At 46.1% G+C, this 12,068-nt stretch overlaps 1 protein-coding gene across 2 annotated transcripts; it reads right to left on the minus strand.

Annotated features, from left to right (window-relative positions):
• Window positions 1-415: 415 nt before the first annotated feature.
• LOC108836832 (uncharacterized) lies at window positions 416-2,093 on the minus strand. Of its 2 annotated transcripts, none has more exons than XM_018609936.2 (3): window positions 1,436-2,093; window positions 1,258-1,355; window positions 416-819 (listed from the first exon to the last, which is right to left on the minus strand). In XM_018609936.2, the coding sequence occupies exons 1-3, from the start codon at window positions 1,692-1,694 to the stop codon at window positions 526-528; spliced, it is 651 nt and encodes a 216-aa protein (XP_018465438.1). In that variant the 5' UTR covers window positions 1,695-2,093; the 3' UTR covers window positions 416-525. The 2 variants fall into 2 exon arrangements, with proteins under 2 accessions (XP_018465438.1, XP_018465436.1); XM_018609934.2 differs by having other exon boundaries at window positions 1,258-1,364; window positions 1,436-2,086.
• Window positions 2,094-12,068: the final 9,975 nt, after the last annotated feature.

Consider the following 12,068-nt stretch of genomic DNA (forward strand, 5'->3'; position numbering starts at 1 on the left):
TAAAAATTTTCAATTGAAATAATAGAAATTGTAAAATGTATTCATATTATATTTCAATTTATATTATAAAAATTCAAAACTAAAATATTTTCTATAAATTTTTAAAATTGAATAATATGATTTTATAAATATAAATTTTATATTTATCATATTATTATGATTTTTAATATTTTTATAATTACCTAAAATATAAATATTGTTAAATTATTATTTAACAGATGTTGCGTTTGGTAGTTTACCAGTCATAAGAATCCCGCAAATGCAACAATTTCTAACAGCTGTACCAGTCGTACAAATTTCTAGAAAACGCTTAAAACCGCAACAACCCGCACCCACAAACTCCCGCAACCGCAACCGCAACCGCTGCGGTTACACCAGTCAGTCCCATAATGGCAGAAGTAAACTAGTATAATAATTGCACACACAACTCTCAACCATCATTAAAACGTAAAGGTCACAACTTACAGAAAAAGAGGAAAATCTATAAATTATTAGGTGAATAAAAATACAACTAGTAAATAATAGTCATGCCAGAAGCCAGAAATCTTTGTGACGCTTAGTTGTGAGAGTGTATCCACCAACTTTCTTGCCTCTCTTGCGAACGGCTATAGCCATACAAGGAGCGTTGTTAATGCAATACTCTACGGTGTCGGTTTTGGTCAATGGTCTGGCCTGTGAGGCCCATATCATTAGTAGTCGCCAAGTGGCATGCTGTTTCTTCTGGCCTAGAACTAGTAAGGACGCTCCACGTTCTCTTGCCTCTTTTACTATGGTCGGACCTTTCTCCTCACCTTGTACAACCACCATCTCTGTCTTCACCTAACTCAACAAATTATTGATTGAAGCCTTTTTTAGATATTAAAGTAGGAAGACTTGTCTAAGAAAAAACAAAATTATGCTCAAGAAGATGCATACATATTGAACTTATAACATGTTTTCTTTTAGTAATATACTCCCTCCGTTTTTTTTATTATAAGTCGTTTTAGAACTATGCACAAAGATTAAGAAAATCATTAATTTCTTAGATTTTTGAAACAAAAATATCATTAACTGTTTATCTAACCACAATTCAACCAATACAAAAATAGAAGATATTTTATCATTGGTTATACTGCATTAACTGTTAATAAATTTTACATAGCAAATCGAAAACGTCTTATAATTTGGAACAAAAAACTTCTCTAAAACGACTTATATTAAGAAACGGAGGGAGTATAATTCAAGAAAAAAAAATTAATGAAGAGACATATTATGAACCTCAGGTCTTTTTAGCTCGCAAATGTTTCTCAAGGTTGAGACTTTTTGATAAGCTTTGGAAGTTGTATGTTTGTCACATGTTTCCTCTTCTCCGGTAGCTATAGCTCCTAGAGAACAAATCATATATATGTATAAGAAATAATAATCAATTCTGTAGAAAATTAGAGAGAAAATTGACCTGATAGAGAGGGTTTAGCTTTAAGAAAATGGAGAAGAAGAATGGAGTCTTGAGGCTGAGCACAATGGGAGAGAGTCCAAAGCAAAGCGTTCTTAGACTCTGAACAAGAATCAACCACAACGATTATTCTTCTTCCTTTTGTCTCTGCGGATGCATTCGGTGGTTCTTGGCTGCAGCTATGGTGGCTAGTAGTCGTCGGTGGTTGGACTCTTACATGAGCCCTTAATCTGTTTAGAAAGAACCCTTCTTTTTTCCCCATTCTCTTTATCTCTCTCTTTCTCAGTTGTAGGGCAATAAGATGATATAAGAAGGTGGAGAAAGTAAATGAAATTAAGAGCTATCATAACGTGTAATTATGATCCTGCTTTTGGTAGCTCCCCACATTTTAAATATACAGAAAACCTCAATTTCTTTCATTTTGGAATCTTTAATTCTATAGTATTTTGAAAATATAATTTATCACCGACAGGAGACATCCATGATCCATGTCTATATATTTGTTGTGAATTTTGCAATGACTAATTATGTGCACCAAGAAATTATCTTATATACATATCTATGTTGAGAATTTAGTAAATTTATAAAACCACAAGTGATAACTAGGAGAACCAAATCTAGTCTCATATAATTAAGACGATGTAGGCTATTCTTTGTTATTTTGTGATTCAGTACTTTAATAGAGAAGAGCACCTGGTAAACAAAGCAAAAGAGTGAAAAGAGACGTATATATTTCCACAAAAGCTCTCAGCCTTTTTCAAAGAGAATGAAAAGAGATGTTCATTGTTTTTGAACAATGATATGTAAACTCTTTGGTTTATTAGAAGACATCAAATGTTGGCCCTTTTCTTCAACATGTTCATCATCAAGTCGTAGGTCCCAACACTTATTCTTGCCAACTGTTTGCTATTATATTACTGACCATATGATCTGTAACATAAAAATAACAAACAGTAAAAACTCAAAAAATGATGCCTTCATGAAAAATATGTAAAAGCCTCTGATTTATTTGCATTTTTAATATGCATTTTTATTTATGGCACATACATAAGAAAAGATACTATAGTTTTAAAACTATGGATGTTATTCTTGCTCAAAATTTTCGTCAATCATATATAATTCAACTATATATAGAGTCTGATATGTTTAACAAACTTAGAAATCAATAACACTATATATCCTGCATTTAAAAAAATTTAAAATACAATATCAATCATCATCAAGAGGAGAGAGCGTACTCCTCTAAGGTTTAGTTCTTGCTCGGCTTGACTATCTCGGGACGCATTTCAACTGTCCTGGGCACCATCGCTATGCTTAGAGACCCCAAGGAACGCCATTATTCTACTTTGGACTCATCTATGTTTTTTTTTGGTCATCTATGTTGAACACATCAGCCATTTACATCATCTGTAATTGAGAGAAATAGTAAGTTTTATTTTTTTCGGTACCTTTCGTTCCGTTAGTAATTTAAAAAAATATATTTTCTAGTAGGTATTAAGTTGGAACGTTTTTACTGCAGATTGGTATCAAACACTGCAAGTGGATACTGAAATTAACATTTAGTTTGTTTTTAAATACAGAAATTTAATTTATAAATTAGGTAGCGGGCTCATTTTCTCCATCTTGCGAAAGAAGTAAATTTGTAGTTAACAATGATTTGCCATGATAGCATATATAACCACCATACTTATCTTTCCTTTTTGCCCTTTTGAAACCAATTTCTATCTTCCTTTTTCGTGTGATTATCATATTGGTTACAAACTGATGATTAAATTTTTTTAAAGATCATAAATAAATAAAAAATTCAACTACTCTTCAAGTAATTTGTAACTTTTTGACCTTTTATGTTATTTAAGGAATATAAGCAGATACTGATAAACAAGATTGCCATTTCGGTGGGAAAAGTAAACCGGAAACTGAAGAAAATAAGTCAACATTTTATAAAACAGTCAAACAACAAAAACTCCTTTGGTATATGCCATGTCACAAAAATAACCCTACAAAATCTCCACGATACCTTGTGTTACTCTCCAAAGAATCTTCAAAGTTTGTTGTTTTTTCTCATGTTGCTTAGTTGATTCTTTCTTCATTCGGTTCCTCTGTTTTCTCCTTTGTCCTGTCTTTTTTCTGCTTCTTGCGTGATCATTGAGTATATATAACCTTTAATCTGTGTTTTTATTATCTGTGACCTCGATTGGTTCAGATCAATGGGTATATTACTTTGCTGTCTTCGAGTTCCGGAGCTAGATGGTGAATCCCGTAACGTTCTCAGAACCAATGGTTTTAGCTACCCAATAAGCTATAACTTCCCCTCAAGGTATCTCCCACATTATAAACCCTACTTTCCTTTTCTAATGTCCTGTTAGAACCGAGTTCGGTCGAAACTAGTAAAGAGAAGACGAAGAACTCGTCTGTGGGTCTAACAAAGACGTTTTATAGATGAGGATATAAGGAGCTGGTTACAGAATGAGTGTAAAGAGGAAGACAAAGCGGAGCTCGAAGAGCTAGCCGGGAAACGATACAAGATAGCGGATAGAGAGGAATAAAACCCTAGATCTAGCCGCCTTGTGAGTATGTAAAAGTGTGGATCCCTTCTCGTTTCCCCTCCCTCTCCTTTTTATAAGGCTCTCGGTGGTTCGCCCTACTTAGGAGTTTAGCTCGTGGGCTTTACTCGACCGTATGGGCCTTCTGTGCTGTTGGGCTTAAGCGGTAGATGTAAAGCGCCTATCGGGCGACTAAACACGTCGTTGACCGACACGCGTCTCTCTTCGCCAAGTCCTGTGCCATAGCGGGCCGAGTTCTTCTATTCAGTGGGCCTTGTAGGAAGGTGCAAATCCATCCCCTACAGTAAGTCCCCCCCCAGTCCATTGACGACTGGGATCTCGTTAGTCAATGGACTGCAAGGTAAGTAGGCTTAATGAAATAGATGATTCGCGTCGTGAAGGTTTCTTATCGGGGGGGGGCGTCTGATCAGGCGGATCCGATCGCCGCATCATCCAGCAGGGCCATGACCCTACTCGCCAAAGGGGAGTGGCCCGAGGGGATTTACTCGCTGAAGGAGATCTACTGGATCAAGACGGGGTCCTGACTGCGAGTTTACTCACGCGAGGGCGTTTTGCTCGCTGAGCTGACGCTGTCGTTTCCACTCCTCGTGTTGGTGTGTTACTCGCCAAAGGGGAATGGCTCGAAGGAATTTGCTCGCTGAAGGGAGTCTGCTCGCTCCTCTCCATGATCAAGGAGGGGTCTCGACTGTGAGTTTACTCGCTGGAATGGCGTTTTGGCTCGCCAAGGTGGTGCTGTCGTTTCCACTCATCGTGTTGGGTATGTTACTCGCCAAAGCAGCGCCCCCGACTGGGAATTTTACTCGCCATAGGGGAATGGCTCGAAGGAATTTGCTCGCTGAAGGGAGTCTGCTCGCTTCTCTCCACGATCAAGAAGGGGTTTTGACTGCGAGTTTACTCGCTGGAATGGCGTTTTTGCTCGCCAAAGCAGTGCCCCGACTGGGAATTTTACTCGCCAAAGGGGGGGGTGGCGACCGAGTCACTTCGTTCTTATGGGGAGCTCTCGAGGCGATTTTGATCGCCAAAACAGTTCCTCCCGACTAGACTTTTTACTCGCTGAAGCAGGAGACTTTCCTGGGGGCGACTTTGCTCGCCGATGCGGGAGGCTTTTCTGCACCGGTGCGGTCACTTCTACTCGCGAAGGTGATGACTGAGCCTGTCCGTTCTTTCGTGAAGCTCTGGAGGCAGCTCTAATCGTCAAAATAGTGTCTCCTGAGTTAGGCATTTTTTTTTTTTTCTTGCTGAAGCAGGTGGGTTTCGTGCGATTCTACTCGCCGCGAGGACCTACTTTCTTAGGTGGACCTGATGGTCGCCCTTTAGAGCTTATGGTTGGGAGGTCGCTGCAACTTTGTTCGCTGAAGATGACGTGCCCGTGAAGAGGAACTTGCTCGCTACAAGCGATGCGCTTGTGAGGGGAAATCTACTCGCTTAAGGCGAAGACATCTTGGGAGGGCTAACGACTTGGTATCCAAAAGTGAACCGGATAACTCCGATTTCGGTCCGGTTAGCTCTGACCGGTTTGGTTGGATTGGACCGGCCTTCCGGTTTGTCAAAGAACTAGGGTTTTGCGATTCAAATCTTCGGGCCTCTAGGCCCACGTAGGCCCACTTTAGGCCCTTCTAGGCGTAATAATGACGCTTCGAGGTGCGTGCCTAGTCTTTGCTATAAATGGGAGTCTTTCTCCGGTGAGAGATTCATTCTTCTGCATTGTTTCAGGTACTTCTTTCTCTCTCTTTCTCTCTCTTTTTCTTTTATAGTTTCTCTCTCTAAGTCCGTTTGCGGAGGTAGATCTGTTCTTTTCGTGCGTTTGGGTCGAGATGATGATATCCGGTAGACGGCTTTCGCGAGAGGAGAAGGGTAAATCGATATCCACTGATCCGACGCCGACTGGAGGTGATTCCGGTGATGAGAGTCCTCTGGAAGAATTCAGTTTGTTGCATCGCGATGCCGTGAGAGATACGGACGGTATGACCCTTGATCAAAGACTTCTAGTTGCTGACGCGCACAGGCTTTTTCGAGAGGAGAGGAGCGTCCCCGTAATCGCCAGAGAGGGAGGGAGCCCACTTCGGGTGGATCCGGGGCTTGAGGTTCCCGGCGAACAGGCGGCTCCCAAAGAGGCTGCTCCGAGAAGGAAAAGGAAGCGACTTGTTCAATCGACGATTCCTCGATCGTGGATTCCAGAGTTACAGCAGTGCAGGCCTACACGCTTCCATCCGGGGGGATCGTTTGAGGAGCTTCCTGTGCTTCCTCCCGAATCTCTTCGCAATCCTTACGCGGAGGGACAGGAGTGGGATAAAATCGCCGGGACGCGCTCTACCCATAGCAGCGTGAGGGAAGTGTTACGAGTTGGCGGAGGGGTCGGAGTGACTTACTTGATTCCTAACAGTCAGCAGAGACCCTGGTCTCCTCCGGTTGGCTATCAGTGCCTGTATGAGTCTTACTTCCAGGAGGACACGAAGCTTTGGTTCCCAGTTCCGCGCTTGGTGACCTCCTACGCCTTTCGGCGAGACGTCGCCATCAGTCAGTTTGTCAACGGATCGTATCGGATCGCCGTTGCACTGATGATGGTCGCCGCCGAGATCAACATCTCTTTGAGTGTGAGAACGTTTGAAGAGTTGACAACGGTAAGGGCTCTGAGGCCCGGATTGTTCTCGTTGAGGATGCGTCCAAGCTATAACATCTTGAGCGGTCACCCGAACAAAACGAAGCATTGGCAGCGATCCTATTTTTTTGTTAAGTCAGACGAGTACGCCTTTGCAGAGCCTCCAAAGGAAGATTACCGCGTTTTGTGGAATCTTAGACTTGGTAGTTAGTGTGCTGCTGTACTCGGTTTTTTCTTTTTGCCTTGCTGGTTGTTAACCGTTGTTTCGTTTTTTCTTGGTTTGCAGTTAGTCACCCGAATACGATCGCGTACCCGGAGGACTTCTTTGAAGACGCTCAAGCTCTTGCTGCGACGAGTCACCGTCGCTGGCCTGATCTCAGCAGGGAGTGGACACGTCGTGCGCAGGACCGCGCCCTGAGAGGTAACATTCTCACGATGGTTTATTATTCACTTGGTCTTCCTGCCGTAGTTGCTGGTTCTAATCCGGGTTTCCCTTCTCCTCCTTCGCAGAGACTTATTGGTTATCTAACCAAGTTCCCATCGTCGTCCCTAAGAGGAAGCGGTTGTCCCTCTTTACCAGGAAACAGCAAGGACTACTCAATCGGGCTAGGAAGATGGAGGGAGTTCCTGACTTGAGTGCTCTCTTGAAGGGACAACTGAGGCTTTTGGCGACTAAGGATAAGGCTCCTTCTTCCGGCACTGGAGCTGATCCCGCCTCTGCTAAAACTTCTCTCCCGGCCGATCCATCGGTCCCGGAACAAACCCCTGAAGTGGTAGTTTCCGAACCGGGATCTGCAGTTGATCCCGCCGAGAAGAAAAAGAAAAAGAAGAAGACCGGAAAGAAGAGAGCTCGCGATGAGACTGCGAGTAATGAAGCGGATGTAGCAGCTGATGTGGAGAACCGAAGCGTCTCTGACCCCTCTGAGGAACCTGCTCCTTCGGGGTCCCTTGAAAAGAAGAAGAGGAGGAAGAAGAAGAGGAGTGGCGAAGATCCTCACGTAGCGCAGGATGCTGCCGTCGATCCATCTCTCGGGATTCAGTCCGAAGAAAACCCGAGGGATTCTTCTCCTCCTACCGCTTCTCCTGGTCACGACACGGTCTCTCTCCAGGAGGGAGTCGCTGAAGACGGAGGATGTCCTGCGAAGAAGAAAAATGCAGTGGGACCTCCGAGCAGCGCTCAGAGCGCGCCTCAACTCGGCGGATCCGGCGGTGGGAACTTTTCTGCAAGAGGGTTGCCTCCAAACTTCAGGGATAAAGTCAACTTTTCTTACGATGAGAGGACGCCGTTGATTTTGAATCCCCCGCGATGTGCTGAGTTGACTCGTCAGATTCGGGGCGCTCCCGCTGGGCTTCCTCCGGTCGAAGAGCTTGCGTTCAAAGAGCTGTATACCGAAGTCGCGTGCTCGAGTAAGCGGGTAATTATCTGGTTCCAATCTTTCTCTTCAATCTTCTTTCTCCCCTTTTACTTTATATTTTTCTAAGGCAAAATTTGGATTTTTGCAGAATGAGGCAAATACGAACATGCTCGTTGCGGCGTATGAAGGCGAGCTGAGGCACACTGTGGTTCAGTTGGCGGCGGCCGAAAAGCTTGCTCGAGTGCGGCAGCTCGCGATTGATCGCGTTAAAGGGGAGCTCAAGGAGGTGAAGGACAAGGCCATAGAGGACAAGGAGATCCTTCGAGGGCAGTTCGAGAAGTTGGAGGACAAACTGAAGTCCTCTCAATTCTCGAGGAATAGGCTGAGCGAGGAGAACGCAGTTCTGAGGAAGAGGGTGGCGGATCTGGAGGAGCAGAACGCGTCTATTGCTGCAGAGTTAGCTTCAGAGGGGAAGCGACTTAGGGATTCCCGGGTTTACGAAGTCACTCAGGAGAGAGTGAGGGTTCTGAGCGCGATGATCGCCAAAGCTAATGTCCGCTTCAACAACATTCGGGACCGCGAGTCTCGGCGTGGCGAATTCGATCTGGCTCGCAACCTTTACGGTCAGGCGATGGGAACGAAAAACTGTCTTGAGCTGATCTTGAACAGCGGGGCTCCTTTGACACAGGAGCATGTCGACATGTTTGCTGCGCAGGAAAAGCAGTATGCGGAGGAGGTTGCTCGGCTTACGGTAATGCCTATCTCGGAATCCGATCTCTCGTTGTCGCCTCTCGTTCTCCCGTCTCCGTATGTCGACGAAAATGCCTTAGCATCGTTGGACCTGTTCGGCTCAAATGTAAGCGTGATGAATCCCGATGCTGTGGCTCTCCTTCAGCGCTCGGAAGATGGACAACTTGCTTCATTACTGAACCTCCTGCCAAGGCGGCGTCTCCTCCTAAAGTTGTGATTTCTGACGGATCTTCAAGTGAGGAGGAAGGTGAGATCGGCGATTCGCCTTCTCCTCTCCTTGTCAATTGCGAAGAAGGGGTAGAGGAGACGGCAAAGGAGGCTGAAACTGCTATCGAAGACATCGAAGGGGCTGATTCGGAGACTCATTCCGAGGGTCGTGGCCTTTGATTTCTTCTGTGTGTTGTAATATTATTTACTTTTCCCTTTAAGGATCTTAGTGTTGTATTGTAGTTTGAATCCTTTTTCCATTCGGATGTTGTTGCCCGTACTTCTTCTGAACTAACTGCGAAGCTTTTGCCGCATTTCCCCGGTTTGGGACTTTGGATTTCATTCTTGTTTTATTGATTAGTTCCCTTCCAAGTAGGGATGACTTTGAGACGGGTAGTCGTTTCCTTTTGTGAATCCAACTGACACCGTTTCGCGGTTCCTTTGGGCAAGTCTGCTCGCTGAAGGTAGGAAGAAGTAGAAGAGTTCGGTCGCCACGTTTCGCGCCTTCTCTCCCCTCCCTCGGGACAATTCTACTCGCTGAAGGTAGGGGGCCCTTGGATCGCGATTTTAACTGTCAAGCTTACTCGCGTGACGGCGAATTTACTCGACGAAGCTGAGCCTCTCCAGAGGCAGTTTTATTCGCCAAGGCAGGCCTGCTCGAGTCGTGATTTAACTCACTGATCTTGCCGGTGATCTCGACTTGATTTGTGTGGTTTGGTTATAGCTGCACCGGTTAAGGCTGCCTACGTACCTCTGAAGAGGATCAAGCCATTCGTAGTTCGTTTGGGTCGAGTAAGAGTGACGCGGAGGGTGCACTTACTCGGATCATTTTTTTTTTTTTTTTTTTTTTTTTTTTTTTTTTTTACAATAGGCAAGAGTGGCTCGTGAAGCGCACTTGCCCGATTGGGTGGTAAATGAAGCGTGCTCGTCGCCTGCTGGATCGCAACGAAGCTAGGCGGAATAACGCTTAAGATGCATGGAGTTCCATGCTCGGGGGACTGCGTCGCCGGTTGATGATTGGAGCTAGACGATAAACCCCAGGTTTTACGACTGTGTGATTCTGTATGGTCCCTCCAATTAGTACCAAGCTTGCCAGCCTTCCCTCCTTAGTATTCTCAAAGACTTTTCGAAAAGAACAAGAATCCTTGTTCAAGAGGGCGCGCTTGACTTTCTTGTTATAGTAGCGCTCTCAATCTGATGTTGGTAATTCTGGATTCGGAGCAGGGCTTGGTCGCCGGTGTTCTTCGATTGCGTTCAAGGGCGTTCAAGCCAGCATACTTTGGTTGAGCGCAACATTCTGAGGGCATTCGGGACCTACGGAGGCTGGTGACATTGACTTCTGCGGGAGCCATCGCTCAACGCCGTAAGGCCATGGAGAATGGAGTGCACTTGGTGCGGAACGCGGCGTTGTGCGGTGAGACCAGAGAACGCCGTCCAACTCGTCGGCCCAGCAGCCCTTTTTTCAAATCGAGTCGTTTCTTCAGTCCATCAATGATTGTACGGTTAGACGATTCAGCTTGGGCCGTTACTCTGTGGATATCGCGGTGTCGCGGTGTTCAGGCGGATCCTCCACTTTATCGCAGAATCGCGGAACTGATGCGAGATGAACTGCGATCCGTTATCTGTCACGATCTCATAGGGAGGCCGTGACGGCAGATTATGTTTCGCCAGACGAACTTTTGAACTTCCTTGTCCGTAATGTTGGCGAACGCTTCTGCTTCGATCCATTTGGTGAAGTAATCGGTGAGGACGAGGACGAAACGCTTCTGTCGTGAGTTCGGCATCGGTCCGATGATATCCATTGCCCAACGCATGAAAGGATATGGTGCTGTAAGAGTGCGCAGCTGCTCGGTAGGACAGTGGATCGTGGGCGCGTGTCTTTGACACTTATCGCAGCGTTTGGCGTAGACTCGCAGTCCGTGTTAAGAGTAGGCCAATAGAAGCCTTGACTTCGAACTTTAAGTGCTAGAGCTCGCCCTCCAGAATGATTACCGGCCGCGCCTTCGTGATTTTCAGCCATGACCAAGTCGCGTTTCGTCACCTGATATGCATTTCAGGAGGACCTTGTTGGCGTTCCAACGGTGTAGTTCGCCGTCGATGACGACGTAATGGGCACTGCGCGCCTTCAGTCTTCGCGCTAGCACTTATCATCGGGAAGGGTGCCGTGTGCTAGGTAGTTTGATCAGATCGGTACGCCAGTCGGGGTTTCGTCTGACGAGGAGTCGATGTCCATATCGGCTAAACAGCTACCGCAGAGACGGATGAGGTACTCGCGTCTTGCGCCGCGTGCTGGGTCTTTCGATCCGATGAATGGGAATTATCCGCTTGATCTGATCGTGTAGCTTGCCTCCAGGGCTGCTAGAGCATCAGCGCAGACGTTCTCCCCTCTCGGGACTTTGGTGAGTTCGAAAAATTCGAAAGTCCTTCGCGAGGTCCTGAAACAAGCTTGAGATAGGGCGTCCATTCTTGCGTTGTGCGCATCGTACTCGCCGTTATATTGACTTGCGACGAGCTGAGAGTCGCAATAGGCGCTGAGGCGTTTGGCTCTGACGGTCTTGGCGAGGCGTAATCCTGCGAGGAGGGACTCGTACTCAGCCTCGTTGTTGGAAGCGGGAAAGCCGAAGCTGAAAGATTGTCTTATCAGTTCGCCGGTTGGGGATTGGAGCTGAACGCCGGCGCCGGATCCTTTATTGGTTGAGGAGCCGTCGACGTGTAGAATCCAATTACGAGATGACACGGCCAGATCCTGCTCGAGTTCGGGTGTGAGTTCGATCAGGAAGTCAGCGAGGACCTGAGACTTGGCTGCTGTTCGGTTCTTGTATACGATGTCATGCTCGCTGAGCTCCATCGCCCATTCGTTAGCCGCCGAGAGTGGTTAGCGTTCTGCATGATTGTTCGGAGGGGCTGATTGGAGAGGACTTCAACCGTGTGAGACTGAAAGTACGGGCGGAGTTTCCTCGCCGAGTGAACCACTGCAAGCGCCATTTTCTCGAGGGTGGGATAGCGGGTTTCGGCTTCTGTCATGCGTTTGCTCGTGTAGAAGAATTCGGTTTTTGCTCCCCCGATCTTCGCGTATGAGCACGCTGCTGACGGCGATAGGCGTGACGGCAATATAGAGGGTGAGAATGTCACCCGCTTCTGGTTTCGAGAGTACTGGAGGA

Source organism: Raphanus sativus, chromosome 9 (genome assembly GCF_000801105.2).
Source record: "Raphanus sativus cultivar WK10039 chromosome 9, ASM80110v3, whole genome shotgun sequence".
In the NCBI taxonomy this organism is placed as follows: Eukaryota; Viridiplantae; Streptophyta; class Magnoliopsida; order Brassicales; family Brassicaceae; genus Raphanus; species Raphanus sativus.